This window comes from Pteronotus mesoamericanus, unplaced genomic scaffold (genome assembly GCF_021234165.1).
Source record: "Pteronotus mesoamericanus isolate MK-2021 breed Mesoamerican mustached bat unplaced genomic scaffold, CSHL_Meso_final scaffold_85, whole genome shotgun sequence".
NCBI classification, from domain to species: domain Eukaryota; kingdom Metazoa; phylum Chordata; class Mammalia; order Chiroptera; family Mormoopidae; genus Pteronotus; species Pteronotus mesoamericanus.
The window spans coordinates 39,409,106-39,430,920 of record NW_026555329.1 but is presented as its reverse complement, the minus strand read 5'-3'; the positions used below and the strand labels follow the sequence as shown (position 1 = coordinate 39,430,920).

Here is a 21,815-nt window from a genome sequence, read left to right as displayed (position 1 = left end):
TCCCTGAGCTTGCCTGAAATTTCTAGCTACTATTTCTCTCTACTTCTGGAAGTGGAAGACCTTTGGTTAGCATCCTACTTATAATAATCATGCTGTATTTGAAAGTAAGTTTACCTCATTCTGGGGTTACTCTAGGCATTTGACCTGTTCTTCCTAGATGATTGCCAGTTTCTCTATGTCATTCTCAGAATATGGAAACACTTATTTTTAAAAAATGATTCAGTATTATGTAGCCAGTCATGTCACTAGCTAGGTAATTAATAGTAGGTGATTTCTAATTTTGGTGTAACTCTTCTTTCCTATAACTACTTCACATTCTTTTAATATATTCTTTAAAAAGCAATTATAAACACTTATAAATTATAAATAGTGTTTTGTGAAGCACCAGCCAGCATCGTCTGTTGATCCAAACTAAAGCCTTTCCAAATCTCATCAACTGGGAGGAAAAATTGCATGCAATGTGTATTGTTACATAACTGATTCCACAGTCAGAATTCTACTATTGTACTGATCAGATACAAGAGCAGAAATATGTTTGCCAAGAATTTGTTTGGGAAAGGCAGCAGTTATTGCCTTTACAAAGTGTAAAATGCTATTTCAGGATCCATTTATTCACTAAACAGGCAAAACATAAGAGTGGATGCAGAGTTGTAAAGCTGAGAGAGACCTTAGAAGGTCAGAGAGCACTTACATGCGTTATCCAAGACAGAGGGTTGTCTGTTTTATTTTTAATAATTTTTAGGTAAGTAGATTCTATGATTCCTTCAGTAATCTTCCTACCATTTTAAAACAGCCTTTAGAATATAATTTAAACATTGTTTTATGTCCTGTAGCTCTTAGCAGAAATAAACAATGTCTTCTACACCACAAGGGGGAAATGCTTAAGATTGAAATAGGCAGAAAGGGGAACAAAAGTCAAATAGTCCCTTTTAGTGCATTGGCTGTTTTTTGTTTTGCAGGTCATTACCCAGCTCAGGAAAGCCTGATGTTCCTTGTTCTCTGTATATGAAGGAGCTTCAAGGTTTCATTGCCAGAGTTATGAGTGACTACTTTAAACACTTTGAATGCTCAGACTTTGTCTTTGACAACACTGAAGCTATTGCCCAGAGAGCAATTGAACTTTTTATCCGCAATGCCAGTCTCATAAGACCTCTTGGTGAAGGCGGGAAAATGCGACTTGCTACTGATTTTGCACAGGTAAGTTGCTGTATAGTTGCAGAGGGGAAAATGTTTCAGCCTCAAAGTTATCTGTAAAAAAAAAAAAAAAGACTAAATATGTTCCCGGCCAGGGAGCTCAGTTGCTTGGAGTATCGTCATATACACCAAAACATCACGGGTTTGATTCCTAGTCATGACACATATCTAAGTTGTAGGCCTGATGCACGGTTGGGGCATGTACAGGAGGTAACTGACTGAACTGTTTCTCCCTCTCCTCCTTCCTTTCTAAAAATCAATGAAAGCATGTCCTTGGGTGAGGAGTAAAAAAATAAATAACAAATATGTATTTCTCGGTGTTTTAAAGTATTGAAGTATAAAGAAAAATAAGTTTATTTAAACCTAATTGGTAAAAAAACAAAAACATTTAAATGTACTTTCATAGGAGACAATTCATAGAAGATACCTATCTTCTTTGTATTTAACAAAAGAATCATCATTCATCTTTGACATTTCACAGTTAAGGTGAAGTCGCTCGTTCTGCAGTAAAGAAACATTTCCCACGTTTATGTAATATGGGGCTTCTCACTGTTTTACTGCCCCAACAGGGCAGGGCAGTATGGAAAAGTAATTGCTAGAAAATAACGTAGGCAGTGAAATTTATTCTTCAAACAGTGTAAAAGGGCTGTCTGTTGTCACGTAAAGAGAAAGAACTCCAGTACATCTGTTATCCTCTGGCGACCTGCTCAACATTCCAAGACAGTGTTCTAATTCCTTTAGATGCAGAGTGGGCCAGGTAGATAAAGAGTCTGAGTATTTGGTCCCCTGTATGAAATAGAGAACTTTTCGCATACATGGGCCTGCTTAAAATCATTTCAAGCTTTGTAATGTGGATGAGGTAAAATGACATTAAAATAAGAACCAAAATCAGCATTTATGGAAATTTTTTTTTCTTTGTCCTCCAAGATGTATTTTTCTAAGCCTTTTAATAGTACCAAAGGCAAAGAAGAAAATCTCAAACATACATTTGATTTAAAACATTCAGAAACAGATAATTCCCATTTATATAGCGTGTCAAAGGTGAAATAATTTTTAAGCCTTTCAAAGCTGCTAGCTTTAGTAGTATAAATAGTTACTCAAATGGATTATTCATAGTGGTTTCCCAGATCCCCCCTGCTTATAAAGATAAACAAATTTTAATGTCCTCATTTATACCTGTGTGTATGTGTGAGCAAGTCCTGGTTTATTGTCCGTGCACAGAAAAAAGGATGTGGCAGGCTGCTCATATCAGTATGTGGTGGTTGCCCAACACTCCCTCATACCTGATAGAGTCACAAAAATGAATGAAGTACCTAACCTGATGTTTTGAGAGCTGGGCTCTTTGCATATCAGTTGGTCTAGAAATGTCATTTTTATCCCCAAATGATACACCTGAGACCACTAGACCATAATAAAGAGCCTTCCTTTAGGAAATATGCCCTTGCTGGTCTTAGCAAGAAAATAGAAATTAATTGTTACCATTAATGTGGCTCCTTTTACCTTTACCATTTTTATCAGCTTCATTCTCAGGCACCTGTATAGTTTGCTTTGTTATCACAGGTAAATTTAAGCTTAAACAGAATTATATATGAATAGGCCTTGCTTGTCCCTTACTGGGCTTAATACTGTTATTGAAATGAAGACGCAGTGGCTACCAGCCTGGGTAGCTCAGTTGGTTAGAGCATTGTCTCAACACACCAAGGTGGTGGGTTCAATCCCCAGTCAGGGCACATGTAAGACTCAACCAATGAATACATAGATGAGTGGAACAAAATTTCTCTCTGTCTATCTCTGTCGCCGCCAGCTCCATCCCTTCCTCTCTCTCTAAAATCAATAAATAAAAAAAATTTTAAAAAACAAAAAACATTATGAGCTATACTCAAATGAGTGTCTGTTCTTGTTTTACCTTTCCTTCTTAATTTCATTTTTTCTTTTCCTGTCTTCTCCCTCTCTGGTTGCCTCCCCCACGGGTTTATTTGCATTCTGCTCCAGCTGGTTCTTGAGTCACTTTCCTAGAGGCAGCACTTCAAGTCCAATTAGAGTGGCAGGCAAGCAGGAGATGGCCAGAGTGAGTGCTGTAGAAAGAGGCTTTTGTTTTTTCTTTTCATGTTAATATGTTCCCTGTGAGTCTTGAAAGATGGACAGCATTGTCCTTTAAAGCTTCCTGCTGCAGCAGGCACCTGCCCAAAATGCATAGCATCAAGTGGCAGGGCTGAGCTCTCACCTTCCTAAAACTGCATTATTCAGAAATTTATTTGGTATGTTACCCAATAAACCAGACTTTTTTCCAGGTCCCTTCCCTTAAGTTAAAGGAAACTCATATGCTCCACAGTATCCTGTTTTTCATTGCTTAAATATAGAGAGAACAGGCATTTACAACATAGCATTTCCTCCAGGTTAATAGTGTATTTTCCAGTCCTGCAAAGACATTGGTTGCTAAAGACTATGTGGTGCTGATTTCTTTGTTCACTCCTGTACAGTGTGCCCCAGTTTTAGAACATCCCTTCATTTACCACGGAAATGGCCTCTTGGCACGGTGGGTAGTGGGCACAGGAAAGACAGGTGGGAGTACTATCATAATCATATCTGTGGCCAGTAATTGTGGCAAATATTATGCAGCTGTTAGTTATCCCTCTGCCCATATTTTTAAAAATTGAAGTGTATTTGTGGTTTTGATTTCATTTCATGTCTTGCTACATCTGCAATAGTGTGTTGTTGTACCTTAGCTTTCAGAATCGTGCTTGGTTGGAAGTATTTTCTGGGGTCAGTCAAAACACTTAAATAGCGTCACCCTTACATTTATATTCATAACAGGCATCAACTGGGGACTAGAAAGTCTTAAGCTGCCTCATTATCGAAAGTTCTAGCAATTTGCATTCAGAATTAAACAAAGCCATTGAGGCCACTGGAATCAGGAGTACACAGATCCACTGTGGGTTTGTAAAGAGTTCTTGTGAGAAAAGTGCTTGCTATTCAGGCATAAATAACAGAAAAAGAAATTGCTCATGAAGAGACCAGTGGAGTATATTTGGGAATACTGATTATTTGGCATGAAGTCTAGTTGCAAAGGCAGATGATACATTTCAAGGATTTCCTCAGGACCCTCACTTCTCCCCACGGGCACCATTGCCCGGGTGAAAGAGAAAGTGGTTTGCAGGGTGCCATCTGGACGGTTCATGGGGAGGAAGTACCTAACATACAGTCCCCCTGAGGAATCAGGTCACAGCACAAGGTGGTTTCCTTCAGGTAATTAATTCCTTACTGTGACCACATGGTCTCTGTGTCCACACTAATCACGCAGTGGTTCTAAAGCACTAAACTTGTCCAAGACCACTGAGGTTCTGCTGATTTAGAGTCTCTTTAGGGACTTGTCTACAGTGTCCTCTGAAGCACACACTCCCCTCTGCTTCTCAGTTATGTTTTTTCCTTGAGGGAATGGATGACTGTTGATGTTGGCATTAAATTAGTTGCTCAGTGGTACTTCTAGCAGTTTATATTTATAGGTCTTCTGCCTGGAAATACAAACTTAAAAAGAAAACAAAATAGAGATTCTGTCTTCTGTTCTAATTCCATTATCTTTTCTCCTGAACAGCGTCAGGGCAGGAGAGTCCTGGGAGCACCCAGAGATGCCCTGGGGTTGGCCAAATGTCTGGGATGGGTGAGGAGCAGCTATGTAGTTAGTTCAGTGGGCCTGCAGCTGACGCTTACTCCCTCCAAACAGGAGAGCTGGAAAGAGGTGGTTGCATGTGCCAATTTTGTATCCACAGCTAATTGCAGGGTCACCTCCTCTAAAGGTAACACTCCTGCCCACTTGAAACACGGCCTTTATTATTTAATGGAGTTGCAGCAGAAGAAAATGGGTTTCAGAACCCTAGAGGTCCCTTAGAAATTAATGTTAAGCCCTTAACATTTGAAATTATCCATGGCATAGAAATATCCTACGTTATCATAGGTTACACGGCCATTTGAGGTCATACATGTATTCTCTCATGTTGTAATTTTTTCCCCTAGCCACTTATTTGTTTTGACAGTCAATCCTGCTCAAATGCTAGGGCAAAGGTTGTTTGGTTTAATCTTTGAAGATGATGAAACCCACTAGGGTAATGGAAAAGAAAAAAGACAAAAACCTTTCATAACAAATACTTTACATAATTTCAGTGTGTAAAAAAATCATACATGTTATATACACTCATATACACATACACATAAAAAGTGTTAAATATATGATTGGAATTACCAACTCAGATATATGATAGTCACATTTTTCCTTTGTGCTCGGTATAAATATGACAGATCCTAAAGAAAACTAGAAACTCACAGAACGACCAAGTGAAACAGGTCCCACGGTGGGAACAGCCCATCACCCGCTGTCTTTTGAATTGAGCACTGGCTCGAAGCTGTTCTGTTTTGCATTGTTGGCAAGAATCCTGACTATTCTTCCTTAAATTTGTTTCTTTTTATTTATTTATTCTCTATTTTAGCAATTTTTTCAAACCTGTAAGTTTTCATCTAGGATGTATAGTGTATACTCTGGGTTTCTTAGTAAGAGAATGATTCACCCTCAAAGCCATCCCAAGGGCCCTGTGCCCAGTTCTCCCTGACACTCAGTTCATATATTTGATACCACATGGCTTTTTGCTGAATACTCATCATTGAGCACCTATATATGTATGTGTGCATATATGTATACACACACCTTTCTTAGGATTTTTTGAGTAATATTTGCGTCATTTAGATGAACATATATTGCTTTCTTCACTAAATTTGAGAGAGCTCCTTGAAGAATAGATAGTCTAATTCACCTTCTCATCCCCATGTCTAGCTTGGTACCTGCAATGAATAGGGAGTCAAAAATCTTTCTTAGAAAAGTGATGGTGTAGGTATTCATGGTCTTCCAATGGCAAGGAGGCTTGAACAGTTTTTCAGAAGGATGGCCAACAGGATGGAAGCCTTCACTTTCTTTCTGTATGCTTTTCTTGAAGAAAGATGCTGCAGTAGCAGCGAGCAGCCTTTTGTTCAGCTATTTTCTAAATTATTCTTTACTAGGGTCATCTTTATAGCAAGAGTGCAGAGACAGTATCACTTGAATGCCACATTTGCAAAAGCTTTACATATGCAATTGGTAGATAAAGAACAGAGAGCCTATAACTCCAATTACTGACAAGTAAAATTTCCAAGCAAAGGAGGAAAGAGAAGTGAAACCAATAGTTGCTAAATTATTGAGTCCGTGTGCAAATTAATTTACTAATAATTTAAATGGGAAAAAGTTCTTAAAATATTGATACTAATTGCCAACACTTAAAAAGCACTTATTATACATGCCATGCACACAGAATTTTATGGAATTATCTATTTATTTGCCTAATTCTATGAACTAGATACATCTCCGTTTGACAGATAAGAAACCTGGGACTTAAAGTGGAGAGGTTAAGTTCAAGGCCACACAACTAGTTTAGTCTTGTAGATCGGAATTCTTACGCAGATGGGCTGCCTCCAGAGTCAGTGCTTTTAATCATTTGGGCCAGCGTGGTAAAAATTGTCATTGTTTATATTTACTAGAAAAAGGCTTGTTATACCTCCTAAGTATAGGCACACATCAGTTTTAAAAACCTTTGTTTTTCTGTGTTTTAATGGAGAAGTAGTCTAAAACCTTCTCCTATTATGTAACCAAAAAAAAATATTTTTCTATTTTCTTGACAGAATAATCTTATTTTATGCCCTTTTAGTAAATAAGTGCCAAAGTTACCTAAGTTATTTTAATAAATTTGATTGACTTAAAGTTTACCTCAGAGTTAAGTTTACTATAAGCTACAACTTTCTATGATCCAGGTGTGTCCCCAGTTCATATTAGGATTCTGACATTAAAGCTATGAGTATTATTTTCTATTTCAGATGGAGTTGGCTGTGGGTCCATTCTGCAGACGAGTATCTGATTTAGGGAAGTCCTATCGAATGCTGAGGTCATTCAGGTGAGACATAATCCTATTCTTGTTGCTAATGTATCCATATATTATTATATATGGAATTACATATGGAATTATTAGCAGATAAATCATTTTTTCCTCTATTCATGTTGAACTATATGAAATTGCCAGTATTTAACCATTTTGTGACCTATAACAATGGCAGTTTCATATAGTTTGTCTCAGAAGTTACTGTGCAAACCAGAAATCTGTCTAGAATTATGTACAGTGACTAATGAGTTTATATATGTGTTATTTTTGAGTTATAATTCACAAGACTGAGCTGGCAAATTTTATTATGCTCTTTATAGGGGAATTTTTTTTCCATTTTTACAGAAATATATTGAGTACCAGACCATTTATAATTACATACAGTTTCTTCTGAAATTTTTATTTGTTCATTTATCATTTTCAATCCAATATACTTCTAAATAGGTCATAGGTTACATTCTATAGCAAAACTTTGAATAGAGTATTAAAAGAACTTTAGTGATGAAATGTAATGAGTAACTATGTGTAATAGGTAATTTAGACTAAAGATGGCTAGTGTAATTGAGCACAGAATTTAGAACTGAGCTTCCTAAGAACCCATTCAAAAAGGAAAATGAGTTCATACTCATGATGAAAAAATATTACCAGATGGTAATAGCAGATGAAAGAATATTTAATGGGAAAATCCTTTTCAGTGCTGAATATTTAGATAGGTCCTCTACCAATTCAGATGGAACATTGAGTAGCTGAATGACTTGTGTTTTCAGTAGCAGATTATAGAAGATAAGACGTTCATGTGACTATTTATTCAATAAGCCAGAACTTCCCAAACTTTTTCGTGTCATGGCACACATAGAAAATGTATGCATTCAGCAAAAATGACCACCCCTGGGGGTTGAGGGGACCCACTTAACACTTCCACCATCAAGTGACCGCAGCATACCAGATGGGAAGCCTCTGTATAAACTGTTCACAATGTCCAACAGCACACAGGATGGGGCAAAGTGGGTTTACAGTTGTGATATGCAAAACACAGTTGATTCTTATTTATTAATTATTGTATTATCCATACCAACAACTGTAAACCTACTTTCACCCCACCTTGTATAATGGTCTTTGAATGTAGTTCTATGACGATAAGGTAGGAGAGTGGAATGATGTGACTTTCTAGCTTCCAGTACTGGAAACTAGAGTAATCACCAAAGCAGTATGTCCTTTAAATAATCACTTTTCTCTCTTATTTCATCCAAGCTTTTGGTAGTAGAAAATTCAGGTGTGACATTACTTGAAATACAAGAATCCAAGATTGTTTACTGAAAAGGGAGTCCTGTGCTTTGCACCTAGATTTGCACCTAGATAACAAAGATTTTTTTCAATGCCAACACAAGAGCCTAAACTATTTCTCTCAAATGCCCTTCTGTGCAGAGGTGGGTTTCAAAAAAACTTAAAGTGGAATCACAGGTGGAGATTTCAAAAAGTTTAAGGTAGGATGTTACCAAACATGGAGTACTTGAAAGATGAAGAGGTTACTCATCCACATGTCATCTGTCTGTACCATAAAACTAATCTTAATAAAATTCTTATAAAATCACTCACTTTGAATAAGATGATAACACAGCAGTCCCAGTTGGGTAATAAAATGCTTCCCTGAGTCATAGAATAGGTTAGCATACTGAGGATATTAACCAGCTATTTATTGAAAAGGTATGGGAAAGGCTGTGGTTTGGGATTTGCTGTATTAAAATTAGGCTATTGTTTTTGATAGTCCCAGATGCTATGTTTAGTTGTTTATTGTATGTGCATATATTAAACGAGTGCTTGTCTTCCTGTTTGTTGAAGTGAGATGGTCTGTATAATGTGTGTCACAGTACATGATACAAGTTCTACAAGTTTCACATAAGGCCAATTCAGTTTAAAACAGTCATTTAAGGTGGGACTTTTATGTTAGGTTCCCAATTCTCACATGAGAAGAGGACTTTAAAGAGATATTTAAAGTTTGAATAGTCACATCTCTTATTACCTATTTATAGAAAAAAAATTAGTGATTGATCAATGTATAATAAAAGAAAATCCAGATTTTTGTTTATCTAGCTTCTTTCAATGGACAATAGCTGTTACTCTTTATTGTATAATCTGACATAGATTTGCATGCAAATGTGCAAAGCACACTCAAACCCATTTACATGGCACAAATGCATTCTCCTGTGTTATGAAGCAGAATTACTCTTACATGTGATATGTTCTCATATTTCTTTTCTGTTTGATTATTTTGACCCACTAAATTGGTTTCATGACTCACAAGTGGTTTGCATCCAGCAGTTTCTCCCCTTTCTCATGGGGCCTTTAACACACTTTAGCTCCTTTAGTAACAAAGGTAGAGCTTGTTAATTTTTACAGTTATAAAGATTTATCCCCCTTCTCCTGGGATTCTGGAACACTTGAGCTTCCTCCTGCAGGTAACTCCTTAGCTTCCAAGGCATCAGCACTTATATAATAATTGTATCTTATCTACGGAGCATTCTCCATAACTTGAATTCAGTGAAAAATTATAACAGATTTCTATTTGCCACTATATTGCTACAGTCATAGTGAATCAACAAAAATCTATTGAATAGATCCTAGCATTTTCTCGGTTTGTTTGATAGGACTTGAACAACTGTTTGATAAAGATATTAGGATTAACCAGGTCAGGAAATAAAATGAAAGCATAGTGTATTATGAGGTCAAATCTAGCTCTGGTTGGCAAAGAACGTTTTAGGTCCTAGCTCTTGAGAAGAGCGGTATCAGTAGGTTCCACTGCCACTGCCTGTCAATGATGGGAAAGCCCTTGGCTCTGCTGCAGGCGTCTCCTGTCTTCACAGGAAGCAAGTTGACTTAGGAAAGCTGACCTATTTGGAGGAGCCTACAGAATCCCTTCACAGAGAGGAGTAAATCAGGACAGAGCAATCTTTAATCCAATAACCCAGTTCTAGGCCCTCTATTTGCCTATCTGCAAAAGCTTGTTAGAGGTTTATCTCTAATCCAAAATTAGCTCTGAGCAGTTGCATAGGAATAGCCCACTCTTGTTAATCCTCCCATCTGTGCTGTGGGTTGTGACAAGGCACAGGCATCAGCCAGTGGCCCTGTATAGAGTTGACTTGGCTCTTGTCCATGGTCTCCTCCCCAAACGTTCTGAATCACACCAGAACCAGCTGAATGGCAGTCAGCAGGAGACTGGCCAGATAATATATGCTACATCCATAGGATCAAATATGTGCATCAATAAGCAATTTTTATTGTTAGTTAATAGCTAATAATATGAAAAATACTTCTAATGCATCATGAAGTGAAAAAACAGGCTATTAAACGGTATGTATGATATGATCCCTACTGTTTTTTAAATAATAATGTATGTGTATATATGGAATACTAGACAGGAGAGGAAAAGCTAGGAATGATAAATATTAAAATGTTACCTTCAGATAGTAGGGTCGTCACTAGTGATTTTTCCTTTAAAGGTTTTCTAAATTTTTCAGATTTTCTGCCTTGGTTATTTTATAGTTGTAGTCAGAAAAGTCAATAAACATTTTAAAATCCCTCTTGCAGTGTTTTCCCCATTTTTAAAATAACAAGGGAGCAAAAAATATATATATATAAAATACATTAAAACATTATGCCATGTGTGTAGGGGGGTGGACAAGAAAAATGGGCAGTCACACACTCCACCCCCAGCAGGTGGGCCTTGGTCCGAATTAGCGGCAGTGGCTGCAGGAGAGGGCAGTGGGCCGTTCGCGGGGACTGACAGTGCCAGCCACGTACCCTCCCGTGCGGACGCCGGGAGCAGCGCCTCTCACACACGCAGGCACTCGGACCTCGGCAGGGCCTCGCCCCCCCGCCACGCAGCCATCTGCCGCAGGGCACTTTATTCTTGACAGTAATATCAGTGGACTGTTTAATTAAGCCAGCCAGCTTCTTGCATACATTTACTTTTCACTGCCTGCATTAGAGTGTCTCAGGCAGCAGGAATCATTTCTTACCCTCAGGGGTGTCCAACCTGGGGTTTGCGAGCAGCAGGTGGCCCAGGACAGCTATGAATGCAGCCCAACAAAATCATAAATTTACTTAAAACCTTTTATTTGCTCATAGTCTTTGTTAGTGGTTATATATTTCATGTGTGGCCCAAGACAACTCTTCTCTTCCCAGTGTGGTCCAGAGACCCCAAAGGGTGGGACCCCCTGCACAGAATGCTGCCTCGGAAAGCTGCTGGCATTAGGGATTTGCTCCTGGATGGTTTCTGTTTCCACACAGCACAGTCGGAGCCCCGCCTTGCCAGGGCCGGGAAGCTCTGCCCCTTCACATTCCCAGTGCAGGTCTTTGTGAGGCAAAGGGCGGAAAAAGGGCCACATGCCTTTCACCCGCGAGGGAGCACAGACCCTGCCTTCAGGCGGCACCGCAGCCTTTGCTCGGGAGGGAGCAGCTTAGTCCCTGAATTTTGTCCACAGCTTGCTCTGCTGGATGCTTTGTCGGGTTTAATGAAAGAGCATTGAAAGCTGTCAGGAGAGAGAGGCTGTTACGATGGGTCTGTTAGCATGAGGGGCCTTGGAAGCAAGAAATCATCAGTAACTCTAGAATGTAGTGTTGGTGTCAGCTGTTTTTAGTTGTGAGGATTTTTCGTGTCTACAGTTTGTACTGGTGACCATCTGTGCTTGAAACCCACCCTCCGTGCCTGCGCGTTGGTAGGCCTGAAGGCAGCCATCCCAGCAGCTGCCGTCTTTAGCACTTGGAACGCTAGGACCCCAAATGTGTTCTGTCCGTCCTTTCCACTTGTGAATCTAGAGCTCAGCAACCCTTCCCCTGAAATAACTGTTTCCCAAGGTTTCTAGATTCTTAATTCCAAGTTTGAAATTTCAGCAGTGTTGCCAGAAGGGGCCACATCTTGGGCCCGGTCAGGCGTGTTGTTTGCCAGCGGCCGGTAAACACGGAGGGAGGGATGTGTGATTTATTATCATTTTAATTCTGGCAGTCATTATTTAATCATTTACTTCATGTGAAGCCTGTGCTGTGTGTTCTGCTAATATTTTCTCATTTCACCATCACAGCACTTGCAAGTCAGGTGTGACCCCCTTGAGGCGGTTGCTGCTGAGAGCAGGGAGGTTGCAAGGGCAGCCTGTCTGAAAACTGCACGGACTGCAGAGCTGCCCTTCTCACGCAGGGCAGCCTGATCCCAGAGCCTGTGCGCGTGACCCCCGCACCCCATTTCTTATTCCTGAAGTTCCCGTGTGTGTACTCTGGTCTTAAAACTGCGTTTGAAGGCTTCAGTGAATCATCCAGGAAGAGTCAGAAAATTCAAGAGAATCTTAACTCCTTCCTTTTGTTGGGGACCTTCTGCAGTGAAATGCCCCGTCTCACTGTGTTCCACCAAGTACAGGCTTCCAGGAGATGGTCAGGCATCTGGAGCCCAGTGCACCCTTTTCTTCTGTGGAAAGTCTGCTTGAAACCCTTCTTCCTTGCAAACTGCCCTGTGGGATTGACAGTCCAGCTTTAAGAAGGGAACCTGGAAGCCGTCTAACCTCTCTGCTTTGAGCCCTGACTCACCCGCAGCCATCAGCCTCCTGCTTCCCTCCCTTCTGGGGTTCGCATGGCCCACCTTGCCGCAGTACCTGGGCCTTCCTGAGGAAACCCCATTGAGGCCTTCACTGCCTGTGGGCCTTCGACACTCATCTCTCCCCTTGCTGCTCCTGGAGGGCCCTCTGTGTGTCCCGGGCGGGGAGGAACTGTGTGTCCGCCCACCACCTCTCCTTTTGGTGCTGGTTCCAGATCTCAGTGCACAGCCTCAGTGGTCCTGCCACCTTCCCAGGCCCCTCACCAAAATGAGATTTGGAATGGGGTGGCGGCAGGTGGCATGGGCCGCCACTGATGTCGAGTGTGCACGAACAGCAGGACTTTCGTCTTTACTTTGTAATTTTCCTTAACAGGAACCTTGCCATTACACAGCTACAGGTCACATAACTGTGGAGATTCTTTACTAGAAATATGAAGAAAGGTTAAAACAGGGAATCATTTGGGGGTCTGGAATGAATTAATTCCATTTATATTATTTCTAATGGGAAAAAAAAGATTCAGTTTTTGAACAACTTGATCCTTGAATGGTCTTCCAGAATGGATTAAGTGCAAGGTTCCACTTTTTTCTAACAGGACCTAATACTTGATTAATTAAGACCCCCTGCTGGCTGTAAAGTGTAACCTTGAAAGTGGCACTGTATTTATTTTTCTGAAAGAATGATACTGTAGCATTTGGGGTGCCTACATTTTATAACATCTTAATTCCTCTTGTTCCTTATATCATCTCAAACGGTGATTTATTTTTTAAATTGCTGGTATTTCAGATTCCACTCAGATTCAGGAGAAGGGAAGTTCCATGCTGTGTTCTGTTAGAGTCTTTAAAAAGCACCAAAAATAAAATGTCTGCATTTGATGTTTACAGTTAATTGTGTCAGTGGCGCATAATATGGAATCAAGTTTAGTTTTGCTTTCTGTTGCTATTTTGGCAGTCATGTTAGTGGCCAGAGTGAAAGATTTGGTCTTGACAGAAAAAGAGCTGCTGTCACTCAGAGCTCTAGAAGGACAGATGATTGACTAAAAGATCACATTTTAAAATGAGCTGGGTTTTACCAAGCTGGGCTTATGCAGGCATCTCAGCCAGCAACCTCGGTGTTCGTTGGCCTGCTAGACATGGTACACCACAGAGCGCTCCTCTCTCTATGCCCCCCTCCCTCCTTCCCTTCCTTTTCCCCTTTCTGTCACTGTATTATTTGTAGTTTGCATCAAGAATATAGTGAAGGAACCCTGCCCTGGCCGATGCGGCCCACTCGGGGTGCCCTCCCACAGTGGGATGGTCACGGATTCAGTTCCCAGTCAGGGCACATGCCTGGGTTGCAGGTTTGGTCCTCAGTTGGGGCGCGTACAAGAGGTCCCCGGTTGGGACATGTACGAGAAGTAACCAATCAATATTTCTCTCTTTTTCTTTCTCTCCTCTACCCCCCGCTACCCTGTAGTCTCTATAAACATGTCCTCAAGTGAGGATAAAATACAACTCTGTGTGTGTGTATTTCTATATATTGTCTATAAAGGGAAACACAAATTTTCAAACCATAAAGATAATTTAATTGATCTAGGTGAGTTTCAAATTTGATTTTAAGGTTCCTGAAACCAAAGAGGAAAGAAACAGAATCAGCTATGTAATTCTCATTTTCAGAAGAAAGGAAATATATCCATTCCTACAACAAAATTCGGTGTTTCTTAGTACTTAATTTTGAAGTCCTTCTACATGGGGCTCAAGAGAGATGGGAACCAAAATTCTTCGTTACTTTCCTGTTGTTGAGGCAGAAAGTATTCCATGGGGCTGTTCAGCAAATCAAAGACTGTCATACAGGACTGACCTCCCGGGTCTCCTATGTCACGAACTAGGATCCAAGATGAATCCTACCATATCACGTGGCACAGTCAAAGTCTGGGCTCTTCAGAGGAAAGGAGGAGACCTCACAGGACCAGGGAGAGCAGGGAAAGAAGTGAAGGCACGAGCACCCCTGTCTCCCGGCATCCCGCAGAGGGCCTTGCAGCAAGCCAGGCCTGCAGTGTGCGTCTGTGACCCAGTGGAGGGACCCCGTCCCCCTTGCCTTTTTCCTCTTTTATAGCTCAAATGTGGGAGTGTCTTGTCAGTGGTGCAGTAAGCAGAACGCTGGGTTGCTCACTCAGTTTTTAGTTCCAGGGAGCTGTCCGGGAATGCCAGCTGCAGAGCACACAGGGACGCTGGGCTTTGTGAAGTTTAAACTTCCCCAACTGGAACAAGAGGTCTCCAGTCTGTGGGAAGTGGAGCTATGGTGCAGCCTCATTCCCATTGCAACCCAGAGTCAGCCTCCAGAGGCCTTTCAGACGACACCACGTGGTGCTCCATGGGAACCCACGGTCATGCCAAGAGAGGCTGTGATACGCGGTTCAAGTGAGTAGGGAGCTGGGGTCCACTTTGACCCAAAGAGAGAATTGGGAATACCTGAAGAGAAGAGATAAAAATACCATGGGCTTCAAATGGTGTCCTGTAAACATTATTTTTAGGTTGGTTTTTCTTTTTTCTTAAGTAATTTTCACTTTTCAATTACAGTTGACCTACAACATTATATTAGTTTCAGGTGTACAACGCAGTGATTGGACATTTACAAGGGGAGACCCCCCCCTAAAAAAAAGGAAGTAGCCTCTGGAGGGTGGGCCCCTTGTAGTACAGGCTTCGCCTGCTAGGTGAGTGCTCTACGAACCCATCTGTGTCCGAGTACTAGCTGGTGGTGGTGTGAAAAGCTGTGTTTGGCTTCAGGGAATTTTTCTTGAGGACTCTTTCAGCACATTTGCCCATTTCAGGATGGGTGACATCATGCCCACACCACACTGAGTGTTCAGTAGTTTTTGACCAAAAGTGTCATGACCCCCCCCGCCCCACCCTCCCTATTCAGCCGATCTCACCCCGAGGGACTGTTTTTGGTTTCCCCAGATGAAAAATATACTCAAAGGGAAACCTTTTGCTAGTGTGGAAGAGGTGAAACAAAAAACAGCAGGAGCACTAAAAGGCATCAAAATCGATGAGTTCAAAAACTGTTTTGAACAGTGGAAAAAATGTCTCAATAGGTGTATTGCATTAAGTGGAGAGTACTTTGAAGGTGACTAAACTTTAAACATGTAATAATAAGTACACAATTTTTTAGAAGTAAATTCCATTTTTAGATGTATCCCCTTGTATATAACTTACAAAGTGATCACCCCAGTTGATCTAGTACCCATCTGTCAGCATATGTAGTTATTACAATATTATTGACTATATTACCTACACTGTATTTTATATCCCTATGACTATTCTGTAACTACCAAGTTGTTGTACTTCTTTTTTTAGGTTCACCAGTTTATTAAGGGATATGATAAAGGATAAAGACAGCCACAGGAAGAGATACAGACAGAGGGAGGTCTGGGAGGCTCCTGAGCGCAGGAGCTCCTGCCTCCCTGGAGCCGGGTGTGTCACTGGGTGCCGGGCAGCTCTCCGCCCCTTGCTGCTGGCAGTGTCCGGAGGCTCCCTCCCAGAGGCACACGCACTCATTCATTCCACTTCCAGCCCTTTTCCCCTCTGGAGGATGAAGAGCGAGGCTGAAAATTCCCAGTGTCTTTTTTAAAAAATTTTTTTCAGGAAATGAAAAAAATTTCTCTTTACTTTAGATAATACAAAAATTAAATTCTCACTAAAGCAGGGTTTTATAAAACCAGACTTTTTCTAATTATTGTAGGCCTCAATCTCTTTCTCTTTACTGCCTTCTAGAACATATACTTTATGGAATATTTTGCTCTTCTCATAGGCAATGAAAGTTTATTATTTAGTATTTCATTTTCTTAAGTCTTGCTTCTACTCTACATGAGCTGAACCACTTATGGACAAGAATTAAAATAGTCATAGCTGGTAATAATTTGAGAGGTTACTGTATACCAGGTGTATTAGGCAGATGGGCGAGGTTATGCTATAATATCAAGTGACCTCAAAGTCTTGGTGGTTTAACACAACAAAGTTCTTTTTTTTTCTTGCTCCTTGCACATGTGCATTAGAGTCATCAGGGAGCCTCTGCTCCATATAGACACTCAGGATCTAGACTGACAGAGGCTCTTTCATGACCTGTGCTCCTACAGTCTTCCCCACAGAGCAAGGGGAGATGGCAGATTGTACACCATTTCTTTTTTCTTAATTTTTATTGAGTCTATTGGGGGGACATTGGTTAATAAAATTATATTGCAGGAGTACAATTCTATAGTACATGATCTGTATTGTATGTTCACCACCCCAAGTCACATGTCCTTCTATCACCATTTATCCCCCTTTACCCTCTTCTGCCTCCCCTCCCTTTCCTGCTGGTGATCACCATACTACTGTCTGTGTCTGTGAGTTTTTCATTGTTTTTCTTTTTCCTTAATCCCTTCACCTTTTTCACACATTTCCTTAATCCTCTCCCACTGGCAACTGTCAAAATGTTCTCTGTATCTATGAGTCTGTTTCTGATCTGCTTGTTCATTTATTTTGTATTTAGATTCCACATATAAGTGAAATTATATGGTATTTGTCTGATTTATTTCACTCAGCACAATACCCTCTAGGTCCATCCATGTTGTTGCAGATAGCAAGATTTTTATTTTTTATGGCTGAGTCATATTCCATTGTGTATGTGTATATGTTGCTTCTTTATCCATTTATCTATTGATGGACACTTATGGTTGCTTCCATATCTTGGCTATTGTAAATAATGCTGCTATGAATATATGGATGCATAAGTTTTTTTATTTAGTGTTTGAGTTTCTCCTGAAAAATACTCAGAAGTGGAGTTGATGGGTCTTTCATTGTCTCTTTGTTTTAAAATCTATTTTGTCTGGTAAAAGTATAGCTACCCCAGCTTTTCTTTTCTTTTCTTTTCTTTTCTTTTTTTTTTTTTTGTTCCATTTTCATGAAGTCTCTTTATCCATCCCTTTTACTTTCTATCTGTGTGTGTATTCCTATATGAAGTGAGTCTCTTGTAGGCAGCATATGGCATGTAAGGGTCTTCCTCTGTTATCTATTCAGGTGCTGTATGTGTTTTGAGGGAGCATTTAATAATCCCTTTGCATTTAAAGTCATTGTTGACAGATTTATATTTACTGCCATTTTATTATTCATATTTTTAATTTTTTCTCCTTCTTAAAGAAGAGCCTTTAACATTTCTTGTAATAGTGATTTGGTGGGGATGAAGTCCTTTAGATTTTTCTTAACTGGGAAGCTCCTTATCTGGCCTTTGATTCTAAATGATAGTTTTGCTGAGTAGGGTAATAATCTCTGTTGTAGGTCTTTGCTTTTTATTACTTAGAATATTTTGTACAAATCCCTTCCGGCCTGAAATGTTTCTGTTGAGAAATCACCTCTGATAGTCCTATGGGACCTGCCTTGTAGGTAAATAATGGCTTTTCTCTGGCTGCTTTTAGGATTTTCCCTTTGTCTTTAAACGTTGGCATTTTAATTATGATGTGTATTGGTGTGAGCCTGTTTGGGTTCATCTTGTTTGGGATTCTGTGAGCTTCGTGGGCTTGTATGTTTATTTTCTTCACCAAATTAGGGAATTTTTTGTCATTATTTTTTCAGATATATTTTCAATGTCTTGCTCTCTCCTTCTGGCACCCCCATGATGCAAATGTTGGTACACTTTAAGTTGTCCCAGAGGCTTTTTATACTATCTGCATTTTTCTTCAATTCTTTTTTCTTTTTGCTGTTCTGATTGGATGTTTAATGCCTCCTTATCTTCCAAATTACTTAACTTGATTCTCTGCTTCATCCAGTCCACTGTTGATTCTCTGTAATGTATTCTTCATTTCAGTTAATATATTCTTCGTTTCCGACTACTTCCTTTTTATATTTTCTAGTTCTACTTTTATGTTTACTGTTTCTTTGTTGAAGTTCTCACTAAGTTCATCTACTTTTCCCCTAAGTTTATTGAGCATCCTTATAACCAGTATTTTGACCTCTGCATCTCGTTGGTTGCTTGTCTTCATTTTATTTCCTTCTTTTTCTGGAGTTTTGTTCTGTTGTTTCATTTGGGACATGTTTCTTTATGTACTCATTTTAGCAGCCTCCCTGTGTTTGTTTCTGTGTGTTAGGTAGAGCTACTATGTCTCCCAGTCTTGTCGAGTGGCCTTATGTAGTAGGTGTCATGTAGGGCCCAGTGACACAGCCACCAGTGTGTGGTGTGTGCACTCTCCTTTTGTAGTTGGTCCTTCATCACTCTTTGCACATCAGTGAGAGTTATTTAATCCCAGACCAGTGGGCTTCGAGGACTGGCCAGGACTACAGTGGAGGACGGACCTACTGTTGGGGGGCTGACCCCACAGAGCAAAACTCATTTCAGTGAGGCTCTGGTGCCTGATGAGTCCACCACCTGAGGGTGTTGCTCATGGAGGTGGTTGGGTGGTATATTGGTGTGGTCTGAAGCTGACCACGGGGTGTGTTGGCTCTGGGACCTCCCAGGACTTGCAGGCCAGAGGCACCCAGCATGAGCTACAAAGCAATCTGCAGATGGATGCTACTCGTGCTGGGCTTGGAGATGCCTGGGAGAGGCCAGGCTGCAAACTGAGGCTCGCTGCTGCTAGTGCCAGGCCTGGGTCCACTGTGCAAGAGGTATGATGCATGCTGAGGCCAGATGCTGCTTGTTTGGGATTTGTGACCCTTTGAGAGATTTAGGAAAGTCCACAGCATGAACCAAGACAGGCCATTTGTATGGAAAAGTGGCTGGAAATGGCTTGGGTGGGCCTGCATGTCAGGTTGGGTGGGGTCTCAGGGAATCACCGGGGTTGGGGGTGAGGGGTGAACAGTGTTAGGGAGGTTGATGGAGACTCAGATATGGTGCCCACCTGCAGGCTCTGTGCAAGGAGGGCTCATCAAAGGAGCAGTGGCCTCTGCCAGCACTTCCATCTGGGTGAAAGCTGCCCCTCCAGCCCTCTCCTTGAAGCCAGACAGTTCAGTTCCTCCCTGCAAGTCCCTGTGTGGGCCCTGTAAGAGGAATACTTGGGACTCCAGCAGCCTTTCATCTCAGCCACAATACCTGCTGGTTTTTACAACCAGAAGTTATAGGGACTTTTTTTTCTTCCTGGCCCCTGAACCCTGGGCTGGGGAGCCTGGGGAGGTGCTGAGACCTCTCACTCCTTGGGGGGACTCTTGTGGCCAAGGTATCCCACTTGATTTTTAACTGCCACACGTTGTATGGTACCAGCACGTTTTGCTTCTCCACCCTTCGTACCGGTCTTGATGTGTTCTTCTGTATATCCATAGTTATAGGACTTTTGTTCAGCTAGATTTCAGGCAGTTCTGAATGGTGGGTGGTTGGTAGGTTAATTGTAATTTTGAAGTGGTTGTGGGAGTAGGCGAGTACCACATTTACCTATATTGCCATCTTGCCGCCAGAAGCTCAGATTGGTTCCTCTATAGGAGTGTTGACAGTTTTAAAACATCCTCTCTCCAGGGGTCTTTGTCTCTCACTAAGAATCTGTCTGTTTTGAAAACAGGGCAAGCAGTTGCTACCATTGAGATCCTCAATGCGGCTGAAGGGCAAAACAAGGAGCCTAGGGTTGTTGAATCCTTGCCCTGCTTTTCTAGCTTGTACTTGATCTCTCTACCCACCCCATTGGGTTTTTAGAGGAATAAATGAGTTCACATATATATGTACAGAGTTTTTAAAATAGTGCCTGACACCTAGTAAGTGCCGTATGTCAAGGGTCCCCAAACTCTGGGCCATGGGCTGGTACCAGTCGGACCGCACAGCAGGAAGTGAGCTTGACTGTAACGCGCTTGAATCATCCTGAAACCACCCCCTCAGCCACAGTCCATGGAATAATCGTCTTCCACAAAACCAGTGCCTGGTGCCAGAAAGGCTGGGACCGCTGCTCTATGTGTTAGCTGTTGCTGTTACCGCTGCTGCTGCGGTTAAAACTCGGCGCTTTCACCTGGAGGGAGACAGTGTCATCCACACACAGTGCAGGGCTTACAGGGGTGCCTGCAGAGACACCAGAGCTCCCTTGGCACATTTTCATACCTGATTAGGTGCTTGGCTCATTGCCTGAAGTTCTGCAGCATAAAACACTGAGCGGTGATTTGGACTTTCCGAATTTTCAAGGCACTTGGACCGCACCCCAGCTGTGGCCGTGGGAGGCCTTAGCCACCCATAACCCCATGGAAGTGTCTGCTGTGGGGTTTTATGGGTTTCTGGTGATAGGCAATACAAATGAACTGAAATGTTTCTACAATAACTAAGGAAGATAAATTACTGATACATGTTATTTGATAAAACAGTTGAAATTAGAAAAATCTTGTCAGAGCTAGATTTTACTTATAGAATAGTTACTATAAAGACATTCTTTCCCATAATATTCTGGATGCAACAAGAATCACCTGTTTGTTGAGAGCACTCCTGGCTTGACATCACACCTGAGCATCCGTGTGAGGGAGAAGCTGGCCTGTGGCTTGTGCAGGCCTTCAGCCACAGACGGGAGGGGTCACAGTGGGGTGAGGAAGGAGCCCAGAACACAGAGCTGTTCTCACGGGTGAGCATCGTTGCTGCTCTGTTAGATGTTGCTGCCATCTTACCTCTTACCTCCAGCTGGTCCTCTGCTCCCCTCTTGTTCATCAGAGCCCAAAGCCAAGGAGAGGTCAGTAAGTGTTTTTAATTATTCCTGCCAGCCTTCTGACCAGCTGGTAGGTAGCTGGTAGTGGGGTAGGTTTGCCTGCGTGCGCCTGTGTGGTAGATGGCGACCCCCAGACATGTATGTAGCACATTAGAAGGGAGCTGGCATAAATTTTTGATGGAATGTTCAACAAAGAAATAAATTTGTATATACAAAGATATAATTGCCCTTTGAAAAGTTGTATAGAAAAATGTTTGAATTTACCCACCTTAGATTATAGCCCAAAGAAGAATTTTATTTAAAATGAATACTGAAAGTTTTGATGAAGATAAGAATTTGTTCACAATAACTGCTTGGAAGTCTTTACTGTGTGGTTTGATTGAGCTTATTAATTAAATGAGCTCCAAGAGGATATTTTGCTGACACACTTGGAGACAAAGTGGCCTATAGGCCAGTTAGCTGGACGTCAAG

General features: G+C 41.3%; 1 protein-coding gene across 1 annotated transcript in view; it reads left to right on the top strand.

Annotated features, from left to right (window-relative positions):
* The window catches only part of COG5 (component of oligomeric golgi complex 5), a 338,428-nt gene that overhangs the window by 308,320 nt on the left and 8,293 nt on the right, over nucleotides 1-21,815 (top strand). Inside the window, exons 18-19 of the mRNA XM_054564649.1 lie at nucleotides 960-1,197; nucleotides 7,087-7,163. Of these exons, the coding sequence (XP_054420624.1) occupies nucleotides 960-1,197; nucleotides 7,087-7,163 (315 nt within the window). The remainder of the gene's footprint in view (nucleotides 1-959; nucleotides 1,198-7,086; nucleotides 7,164-21,815) is intronic.